At 35.9% G+C, this 12,304-nt stretch overlaps 1 protein-coding gene across 1 annotated transcript; it reads left to right on the top strand.

The window, feature by feature from the left end:
* The first annotated feature begins 986 nt into the window (after positions 1-986).
* LOC149779718 (uncharacterized) lies at positions 987-11,889 on the top strand. The gene is made up of 2 exons (XM_089938672.1): positions 987-1,123; positions 8,795-11,889. Exon 2 carries the CDS (start codon positions 8,865-8,867, stop codon positions 10,119-10,121), a length of 1,257 nt encoding a protein of 418 aa, XP_089794798.1. The 5' UTR covers positions 987-1,123; positions 8,795-8,864; the 3' UTR covers positions 10,122-11,889.
* The last annotated feature ends 415 nt before the right edge of the window (positions 11,890-12,304 follow it).

The following is a 12,304-nucleotide window of genomic DNA, read 5'->3' on the forward strand; positions in this document are numbered from 1 at the left end:
GACTTATTTTGAAAAAGGTCCTGATAGAGAACGTGTTAGCCAGCATTTACTACAATCATTTGTATCCTGAATGATACGGAGGAGTTCAGAAATTGTATCGTGCTGCCAAAACCCGACTGAAAAGTGTCCGTTTTGAGATTCAAAACACTTTTGAGGTCGAAGTTCTGAACGAACAAGTGCAAAAATACTTAAACAAAAACGAAACAGTAGATGCTTCTATAAAACGACAAGTGTCCCCCAATACTGCACGGTGCATCCATACTGTGAACATTTCGGCAGGCTATTATTTTAGTGGTGAAAACGATTGCTGCCAGATTGAATGCGCTATTTAGCAAAGCCTTGAACAAAACCAAACCAAGTGTCGCGATCGAGTAGCATAAAGTGGCTGGTCGCCTACTGATGAAATTTTCCGATGCCAAAACTGTGGGCATTACATTTTGTCCTGAATTGATCAAGGGTAACAAGATGCCACCTCTCACCCACAACTTGCTTCGATTTATCAAGGTGTTTTCGTACCCCGGTAGAAATGAAGAAAGGATTAAATTTGATATTTGTGTACTTCGATGTGCTGAAGTACAACGTGGTGGGACACACATGCGTGCCGTTACTGCGAGTCATTCCTTTCAAAGTGTTTTCTGCCACAACCAATCAGAAGGAAGGTGGGAAAATCTATCACGTTCAACCCGAATTTGTACATCTTTGCTATTTGCCCGTCAGGAAGTCGTATTGTGACTGTGTGACCTTTGATATAAAAGGAGTGTAAGCAGGTATAGCGATGAAAAATAGAGTTCTTGATACGCGTCGGTGGAGGGTAAAAATATTCCATCCGAATGCATAGATGTTTGTTCTCATGTATGCATACTTAGCATATCTTCAGTTTATGTACTGCCTTGCGAACATATTATATTTAAAATAAAGATAGACTTTCTCTAGCTACGCATTGGTGATTTTCCTATTAGTTTTGCAATACGTGAAGTTAGTCATAGGCAGTAATTCTGAAAAGATAGCAGAGAGAAAGGTGCACATGCAATTAAAGAGAAGCAACAACATCAGCGTACGATATGAATTAATCGGGACAATTTCGTCAATCAATGAGAGAATCTTCATCTTTCTTTTAAAAGAGGTGAGATAAATTGTATCTGTCTGTCTATATATTCATCTATCTATCCATCTTAAATGATGTTTGCATAAAGTACAGGATGAAAATTCAAACACAAATATAATCTTTCCAATAGTCATCATCATTCTTACCCTACTTCGTCTTCACATGTATTATTATCGTTATTATTATTATTATTATTATTATTATTACTATCATATCAAAATTTGATTATTGAGCTGGTGGACTGAGACTTGTGCATGTCATTTTAAGTTCGAATTTTCCACACTAACATACCAACACCCACACCTATATATATATATATATATATATATATATATATATATATATATATATATATATATATATATATATATATATATATATATATATATATATATATATATATCAGAGAGAGAGAGAGAAACAAATGATGATTCGATAGTCTTGCGCATGTACCTCGTCGGAACTGGATCTGTTTGCCGTGCCAACCACCATGATGGCGAAGCAAAACATCCCAATGGGTAGAATATCATCACGTCTCCTCTTTGACGGATTCAGCTCCCATCGAGTTTGAAATCAAGGGAAAACCCGAAGACTACATCGATCTGAATAGTAGTTACTTGTACATGAAAGTCAATGTGATCGAAACGACAGACAATACCAAACCGTAGGAAGACAATAAAGTAGCCGCCGTCAACAATTTTATACATCCTTGTTCAGTGAAGTGATTTATATTTGAATAACAAACTGATCAGTAATAACATGGATTCTTAGCCTTACCAAGCGTACCTGGGAAATTCTTAGCCGTACGGAAATGAAGACAAAAACACCCATCTGGATGCTTGCCTGATAACGTGACACAAGGTACAAGTTCGACACAATATCCGAAGAAAATGTGGGATCGTCGAAGCAAACTCACACCACCCAAAAGCAGTTTAGAGCTGATGGATCGCTTTCATTTGGACGCGTGGTTGCAAGAATAGTATTTGCTGAGCGGTGTGGATATCCGGCTAAGACTGAATCGCAGCAGTACTGCTTTCCATTTCATAACTGATCATGTTACTAATACAAAACCATCATCCAAGAAGCCAGACTCTACGTGAGACGCGTGGAATTGTTACCTAAAGTGGGAAACGACATCAGTCACACTATGAGCAGAAGGATTGCCATGTATCCGATATGAAGGGTAAAAGAGAAAACTTTCACCATTGCCGCTGGGCTCAGATCCAAGATCGTAGATCATCTGTTCCAAAGTCAGTTATCCAAACGTTTAATAATTGGTATAAAGTCCCTCCGAGTTTGATCATTACATCGTGTCCAAAATCGAAGTCAGTTGCGATGGCCAAACCTTGAGTACCAGACCAGTCGAACCTAACTTTGCTCAGAAGAATTACTTGAGATCGTACTTGTCTCTGTACGAAGCTGTCGGTCAGTTAGGGACCATCACTAGCCATAGCATTTCATACCACGATTATGCAGGTGGTTACGCTTTGTGGCTCTTTGATTTCACTCCAGACCAAGGCAGCGACAAGGGACATTTCCACCCTTTAAAATCACACCAAATTCGTGTGAAACTCATGGTTAAAGATCCTCTTCCCGAGACGGTGAACGTCATCCTGTATGCTGAATTCGATAGTAAGATAGAAATCAACCGTTTGAGAAAAGTCATTCTAGGCTATTAGAAATTACGGAAGACCATTATCCCTCTTTGAATGGGGGAGAATCTTTGGAAATGGAATAGGAGGATATCGTGGAAGCAGAACCCAAAGACAAAGACGAAGAGGGGATGGTCATGTCCAGATGGCCAGAACAAGAACAATATCTAGTCTCCTGTTTTGCCAAACACATTACAGAATTGACCAAGAAACATTGCTGTGGATGTCAAGACAATCATCCCAGTCAAATTCAACACGATCAATGATTTATGATGAGTCAAGAAGAAACATTGAACGAGTATCTGGATGACGCTTGGGGTCACATCTCGGAAGAAGCAGTGTTGTATCAGTGGTATAAAGACTTGAGTGATCATTCCTCCCCTCCATTGACTGCTCTAGAGGTTCATCGCACCGAATCCCTCTTGGTCCATAGTACTTTAATGTATATTTATTTTAATTGTTTGTCTGTTAGCTTTAATTATTTTATGTCATTAAATGATATTATAATGTAACATTGTTTACTACACTTGTCCAAAACTGAGCTCATTTCTTCTTGACATAATTGACCTTCTAGATATTTGTCATTTATGGAAACAACTAATAATAGCTTCATTATTCTCTATGTATATGAGCTTGTTAACCAAATTATTATTAAGGAAAACAGGAAGTGGTAAATGTGTTGATCAGGGTAATGGTTTTTGGAGATTCCCATGTGAAGTTTATAGGCTATTCTTTTGTAGGTAAACAATGCTCATTAGATCATTCTAGATGGTTATTATTCATTAGGTAATGGTTGTTTTTAGAAAATGGTAATGTGACCCGAGATCAAGCAGAGAGCTATATTATCTTGCGACTGTGAAGATTTTACCAGTCTTGCGTGAACATCTGGCACTGTAAGTTGTAATATGTTGTGACCAGTGTGGGCTTAATTTTGTTTTCTTCAAATTATTGAATTCAAGTGATTATTTTCTCTGGAAATACAAAAGCGATCTGAAACAATTCTTGGAAAAAGACATTCGTTGATATTTATACTGAATTCAAACCTGAAATAATATTTATGAGATTCAACAACAGACTGCTATCACATCAGTAATTCGTAGGCCATAACAGTCACATCATTGCCTTCAGTTTCGGATCTCTTCGGGATAGGAGCGCTCGTCTTTCGCGCCATTCAACCCTGATTAATCTAAGGAGATGGCTTCGAATTAGTACGAGAAAATTAAACATCGCTTATATCATCAAATGGCAGTTGTTTAGAAGATGGCCACGTTACGTTTCTAAGAGTCCCTATACCGACACATACTGTTCAATACCAATAGCTGGTGTTACTTACACATGTTAATTCCCATACAAAGCTGCATTCGTAACTGTACTATTAAAATGCTTATAGATGGTTATAGAACTACGTTCTTTAACTTAACATTCGGTTAGTGGAACCTGCCTTGCCATCACATTAAAGATCTACAGATAGTACGGTCTCTTCCCATCATGATGAATGACTACAGAGTGATATATTGTCTCTTCCCATCATGATGAATGACTACAGAGTGCTATATTGTCTCTTCCCATCATGATGAATGACTACAGAGTGCTATACGGTCTGTTCCCATCATGATAAATGACTACAGAGTGCTATACGGTCTATCATTTTCAGCATACCTAGTTACGTCCATAATGTCGAATTACATTTCCGTAGAAGCCTATCATCCCAAAAGGGTTGTATCGTCCCCTTATACTAGTTACGCGTTCTTGTTACAGGAAGCCGTAATTCAAGCTCCAGTATGATGTTTTATAGCATTTCATAACGAAATGTAAGCAGGTAGAGCGATGAAAAATACAGTTCTTGATACGCATCGGTGGAGGGTAAAGACATTCCTTCAGAATACATAGATGTTTGTTCTCATGTATGTATACTTAGCATATCTTTAGTTTATGTATTGCCTTGCGTACATATTATCATTTAGAAAAGATAAACTTTCTCCAGCTACGCATTGGTAATTTTCCTATTAGTTTTGCAATACGTGAAGTTAGTAATATGCAGTAATTCTGAAAGGATAGCAGAGAGAAAGGTGCACAAATAATTAACAGCGTACGATACGAATTAATGGGGCAATTTCGTCAATCAATGAGAGAATCTTCATCTTTCTTTTAAAAGAGGTGAGATAAATTGTATCTGTCTGTCTATATATTCATCTATCTATCCATCTTAAATGATGTTTGCATAAAGTACAGGATGAAAATTCAAACACAAATATAATCTTTCCAATAATCATCATCATTCTTACCCTACTTCATCTTCACGTGCATTATTATCGTTATTATTATTATTATTATTATTATTATTATCATATAAAAATTTGATTATTGAGCTAGTGGACTGAGACATGCGCATGCCATTGTAAGTTCGAATTTGTCCACACACACACACACACACACACACACACACACACATATATATATATATATATATATATATATATATATATATATATATATATATATATATATATATATATATATATATATATATATATATATATATATATATATATATATATATACATAATGAGGACATTCTATAGCGCCTAATCTATAGAAGTTTAACATTAGACAACAGCTAACACTTAAAAAACATATATATTATGATATGATTAAAAAACACATACACCATGAAAGTAGAACACAATGAAATTAGAAAGAATAAAAAATATAACCTGCTGAAAATATTTAAGGTAGGAAACATTGTTAGGTCTTTAAATTTGTTCTTGCCGTCGAAATAGGTGAGTTTTGATTGAACTCTTGAATGGGATCCCTGTTTTTTTGTATCTAAGTACAGTGGGCAATTCGTTCGACGTTGCCCTGGTATGCAAAAGAAAATTGTCCATATGTCTTCGTTTTCAAAGTGGCAATAATGAGTATACGATTGTCAGAATACAATATGTACGCCCAATTATTGATATACCACGAGATGTATAATTTTTCATTAAAAGAAACTCGGCAAGCCTCATTTGCTTGTAATGAAACATTTGTTAATATATTTTATTAATATCCTATACAAAAACACATACTTGCTTTGCCAATAGTGTTAAGACTGACTACAGGCAAGTACGGATTGACGTATTGAATGAACTCTTCACATTCTTGCCCAGAGTGTCTAGAATACCCAGGGTGCCCAAAGTACCTAGAGTACCCAGTGCCTAGAGTATCTAGAGTGCCTAGAGTGCCCAGGGTGCCCAGAGTGCCTAGAGTGCCCAGGGTACCTAGAGTGCCCAGAGTGCCCAGAGTGCCTAGAGTACCTAGAGTGCCTATAGTGCCCAGGGTGCCCAGAGTGCCTAGAGTGCCCAGGGTGCCTAGAGTACCCAGGGTGCCCAGAGTGTAGCTCTATTATTTGTCGTCTATTCACGATCCTTTTCTTTCTTTCTATTTTCATTCAAATTGATTCAATAAAATTAAGATATACTTATGATTTAAACATGGTTTAAATGAAGAAAGTAGATAACTACAAACACTGCATGATTATCTTTTTGAACACTGAACGCATGGTTTTGAACACTGAAGGCATGGTTATTCAGTCACCGGCGACTGTATTGAAAAGATTGAGGAATACAGACTAAGCTAAATGAAGAACCAGTAGTCAATTGGTCTTAGTCATTATTATGCTTTCGAACCTACGATTGTTTCTTTCCTCTGTCTCCCTCTTTCCCTTATCCCTGGGTCGGTTTCTCTGGAAAATATTGCCATCTTTCATTTGTCTAGAGATATCTCGCATGAGATAGGTGCAAACCAGTTACGGTCCTTTATTCACGGAGTTTTGCCCATATATTGCTACAATGCTCCAGAGAGAGAGAGAGAGAGAGAGAGAGAGACAGACAGACAGACAGACAGACAGAAAGAATGAGAGAGAGAGAGAGAGAGAGAGAGAGAGGGAGAGAGAGGTGGGTGGGAGTATTTTAAGGAGACTTACCATAAAGCTATTGTATTTATGGTCCTTCGGTATGTTTCTTTGCTGGTCGTTTAGTCTGCTTCCTGGCCAATGAACACAGTAAGAGGAAAAGAAAGATAGCACCTAAATGTGTTTTTTGTTTTTTAAATAATCAAAGGACCAAATGAACAACGTAATGTGTGCGCCTCCAAAACATTGGTATTTTGAACAATCTATGTAAAACCCATGGAAATTATAGACAAACGGTTACGACGACCCAGATTATTGTAGGTTAATTGGTGTACGGTCATCTTCTAGTGCGTCATTGAGCTCAAGTTCTCTTTCTATCTCACTCCACAGATATCCAAGTATTTTGTCCTAAGAGAGAGAGAGAGAGATGGGCTGTCGATCTATAAGGACAAGCAGATGGGATTTCGATGAAATTTTGTATCATGCTTAATTCGTTTAGAAAACGAGAATTATTAATACCTTTTGTTGTTAATTTCTTATTTATGTAAGCAATAACCCGCTGTTGAAACAATATTGGCATATGCGTAATAATACGCCATGGCCGAATGTACCAACAGTATATGTATGACAAATTGTTTAGTACCAACACCTGAACAGCATGTTATTTTTAATGTGTGTGCTATACATATATAAATAAATAAATAAATAAGTAAATTAACACAAAGTATGTTGAGGGCGCACGTGCAAAATGGTTACGCGATAATAAAAAAAATAATTTAGGCCCAACTCCCCTTGAAATTTGCAATTGTTGTATCTTGCATCGTTGATAACGTGCGCGTTCTAAGTCTGTCTAACCCAGGCTAGATTAAATTGGTAACATGTCGAGGGATTCGACTGAATCTCCATTCCAAGTTGTGGTAGTTGGCGACGTTCGGGTTGATTGTTTTGCGAATTTAGCTTTTGTGTTTATTTAATCGCTTTCTGAAATTAATGTTTCGCCAACATATTGACTGGCACAGATCTTGGATGTCAGAAATAAGAATGCATTATTGGCTCGACATCCTAACTTCTGAATGATCGTGTTCTTAAACTCCTGATGTCGGACATCTGAAAGATTCGGTATCCAGCACATGTTTGCAAGTTCGGCGACGCTTGCCTTTGCAACGGTATGTGCCGGAATCGGTGGTCTTGACTGAAGCTACTCTGGCATGTATGATGTATCTAACACCGGGGATCTATTTGTGAAACATAAGCAATGTATGTAACACCGGGGACCCATTTGACAAACATAAGCAATGTATGAACACCCGGGACCTATTTGACAAACATAAACAATGTATCTAACACCGAAGACCTATTTGACAAACTTAAACAATGTATCTCTCACAGGAGATATATATGACTTTTAAATCTCAGATACAATTTCTTCTGTTTGTATTAACAATAAGATTACACGTGTACTTCTTTCATTTATACGCTAAGATTAAATGGGTGTTTTTAAATGAAGATATATGAGCGATTACATTATGTGTTTGTATAATTGGAAAGCACACAATTCCAGGCCCGCATCTTTTAATTGATTGGAACTAGCATTTGTATTTCTTGCGTGGCTATTTATCATTACAGTAATGCCATTTTTAAGAAAACGTTTTTGATAAACCAGTTATATAATGGATTGAACTTTATTAGTGTAACATTATGACAGGTATAACGGACAATGGGCAGTATTGATACGGTTTCAAACTGAAAGATCCATGACTCCCTTTGTATATTTATTTTTAATGCGAAGATATTGGCTGATATGATAAGAAAAACTAAAAATACATAAGAAAGACATTTTGCTGATATGTTAATTTTCAACACACAGACAATCCATCGCTCACTATTTGTAGTTCAGAAAATACTTTCAAGTTTGCCTTATATCTTTTCTATCATTACATTCTCAGATTTTATTTTTCGTATAATCTACAAATTTAATATGGATTGGAGGTCAATCAGGTTCTAAATATAATTTTGTTTAAGACGGCAATGAGTTTGATTTCATGGGGATTAACCTTTTAACTGTTTTACAGAATATATAAATCCTTTACTCGCCTAACAAAATTCAAACATTGAAACCTTTATTTCTTACACTTCATTTTTCAGAACTTTCGTCCATAGATTCACCAGACCAGCTCTGACCTCACTTTCCATATGTTAATCTGAAAAAGAAAAGATGTATATTCGCGGAAAGAATTCTTTGAAAGTCTTCAGCACTACCTTCCTGGCATTATGTCTTTGTTCCAGTATCGTTGCTACGTTTTATCTTTATAAAATGCAGCTATACAATTACATATGGAAAGGCCTGAATGAGACCTGTGACGACTGCGAGCACCTCGGAAAGGAAAATCAAATGGCTTTTGAAAACTTAGAATTATACCTTCGAATGACTAGCAAGTTCACAAAGCAATATTACGAGTTTTTACTTCCGAGTTTGCGATACTTTTGGCCAGGAAATGTGTCTCTCGTAGTCGTTCTAGATGAAGAAAATACTATGGATAAAGAACTTGGAAAAACATTGTCAGGAAGATATCCGTACCCTAGAGTAGAGTATCAAAGTCCGATTGATCCAGGCATTTACCATAGTAAAGGCCATGAGAGAATGCAAAGGGATTTCTTCTACCCTGAGGACAAAATAAGGAAAAAATATGTTGGTTTTTTGGATACAGATACACTGTTCATAACCAGAGTGGTACCAGAGATTTTGTTTGAAGAAGGAAAACCTGTGATTTTGGGAACTTATGGAAAGTCGGATGAGAAATATTTTAAAATGGAATCTCTCATCACAGCATCAATGTACAAATCAAAAGAAATCATGAGAGGTATGGCATATTTCCCCGTCATAATGGAGGTATCCCATATTGTTGAACTAAGAAGTTATATGGAAAAGCTCCACAACAAAACTTTTGATGAGGTATACAGACAATATTCGGGTGAAGTATTATCCCAATTCAGTATTATGGCTCAGTACATGTGGACCTTCCACAGAGACAAATATAAGTTTTATTTTCATCTGAAATCATATAACAATGGCAAATGGCACGGAGAAGGCAACTCTCCAAACAGGCAGCCTTATGAGTTCTATCAAACGAATGTTACTGAGGACCAAAAATTGCCAAGGCCAAAAGCAGCCATACATTACCGTTACCATCCGAACTGGAAACGGCCTCAGACATTAAGAAACGCACTAAAGACAGGAATTTGTTTTTCTGGTGGTTTTGACATTTGCCCTAACCTATGCAAACATCTAAATCAAAGTGCTCTTCATAGAGAACTTTTCTATTTTGAAAACGTTGATTTGACATGGGACAAACGGTGTGTAGATGAACAAAAGAGGCATTATGCAAAGGTATCGGAGCAAAGAAATACCGACGCAGACAGTGCCATTAGGGCAGGATGCGCTGAAGTTGATAAACTGTGGTTTAAGGCCTGATTATAAAATATGTAGACAGAAATATTTATCATATGAACTACGATCACTACACGAAAGAAAACGTTTCTGTAGTAATAGTCATGGACTGCATGAAGGTCCCAGTTGTATCCTGATGGTGGATAGAGTTATCTTTGTATTGTATTTTAAATTAATTATATTTCTCGTTCCACTTTTTTACATATTTAAAAACCATATAGTCCTGAGAAAGAATATATAAACTGGGTGAATTACTGAAAATGTACATCATATATACGCTGAAGTAGGAAAAAGTGTTTGAAAGTTTAGGAAATGAATCATTGAGATATAGTTTTATTCAGGAAACACTTAGAGTCAAGGCTGATTTTTAAAAAATAAATTTGTGTTAAGAACTTAAAATCATGAAAATATATACATCTTCATCTAGAGTAGCATCCAACAATTGCAAATGACACTAAAGAGATAACTTTGATAAATCAATTTACATTATCTACGTAATTTTGGGTACAAAAATGGTTACGTCATACGCAGCAAAGTAAATAAAGTGAAATCTCCGACCAACAACTAACAATGAACTCCGGATTACGCGGTCGAAGATCTGGAGATAATCTAAGCATATTGTATTCTCTGTATATATGGCTTCTGACACACTGAAAGGCATATACCTATCTATAGCATTTTGTTCTTATATGGACATGTTGGCCTTTATACTTACATATATTAATTCATTTTTATTATGTGTGAATGCTTGTGAGAGCACACCTAAGTGTGTGTCAATGGCTTTTTTGCAATATAACCTGTCACCAAATTTGACGACCACATGACAGATCAGTAGTGTAAACATTTTTTCAACTCAGATAGGTCTTTCTTGACAAAATGTATTCTCGTTAAAAGGCATATTTTTCTAAAAAGGATTAAATTGATTTGCTATCTGAAAAAGTCCATATCGTTAAAAGTTTAGTGCGTCTTTTCCATCTATCTCATATATTTTATAAACAAGACAACTCCCGTGTGACAAATAGATGTAGGTCATGGAGTTTCTATATTGCCAATAGATAATTACAGATCTTAGGGTTCTATATGAGGCATAGCAATGCCTCCATCTTTGATAACATTTGTAATTTTGGATTTAATTTCGTCTCTCTTTCCTTTCCAAAGGAAAAAAAAAAGAGATTTCAATATTTTTAATAAAATAGGTAAAAATGTAAGTGGTATATAAGAATTAGAAGTGACAAGGATTTAATTAGAGTAATATTACCTATATATAAAGATTACACAAAGACCAGTATTTATCCTGTGCTTTTAATTTTCATTCCAAAATGTATTACTTGTATATACCACACTCATATAAAAGAAAAGTCTAAGCAACTTATATGTGCCCTTATGATTCCAGTGTAAATGTCTTTCTGGTAGCAATGCTCTACGTCGTTTATACTTCTAATCCATACTGCAGTGATTTTTCAAAATGTACTTTTAAACCAGAACAATCTGTAATCTTCTCAAGGAGTCCAATAGCATTTTCCATTGAAAATTGTCATCAGGCAGAAAGATCGATGCTTCTTTAGCATATGGATTTATTAAAAACTCACAGTATTTTCCAGTAACGGATGGGTTATATATAATAGCAGAGCACACATTTATAAATAAGTGTGAAGAAAGAGCATCCCCTTGTTTTATCTCTCTCTTCTCGCGCAAGAATGGGAATCCATAACCAATATTGGTTGGTTACACGGCATAGTACATCTGGATAAAGGTTTTAACACAGTGTGCAAATAAAGTTAAGAAAGCTGAAGTATTTCAAAATTTCGTGTTTAAATGACCATTCTAAAGAATCAAATGCTTTTCCAAAATCAACTCGTAAACGAAGACTTCCTGTGTCACCCTCTTCTGTTCTGTCCAAAATGTCGTCTATAAGTCTTGTATAGTCGACAATATGCCTGTCTCATAGCAATTCGCTTTATGTATCACTAACTAGCAATGAAGCAATTGTATGGTCTACATTAAGAAATGGATAGTAGTTTGTTTTTCTTGACTGTAAGCCTGATTAAGCGATTTAAGAAGAAATGGGATAATATCGTTCTAAATAGATTCGTAAAATTTGTTTTTCTTGACTGTAAGCCTGATTAAGCGATTTAAGAAGAAAAGGGATAATATCTTTCTAAATAGATTCGTAAAATTCATTTTTATACCCATTTAATTCTGGATGT

Source organism: Sinohyriopsis cumingii, chromosome 17, assembly GCF_028554795.1.
Source record: "Sinohyriopsis cumingii isolate HCF-2022 chromosome 17, ASM2855479v2, whole genome shotgun sequence".
NCBI lineage: Eukaryota > Metazoa > Mollusca > Bivalvia > Unionida > Unionidae > Sinohyriopsis > Sinohyriopsis cumingii.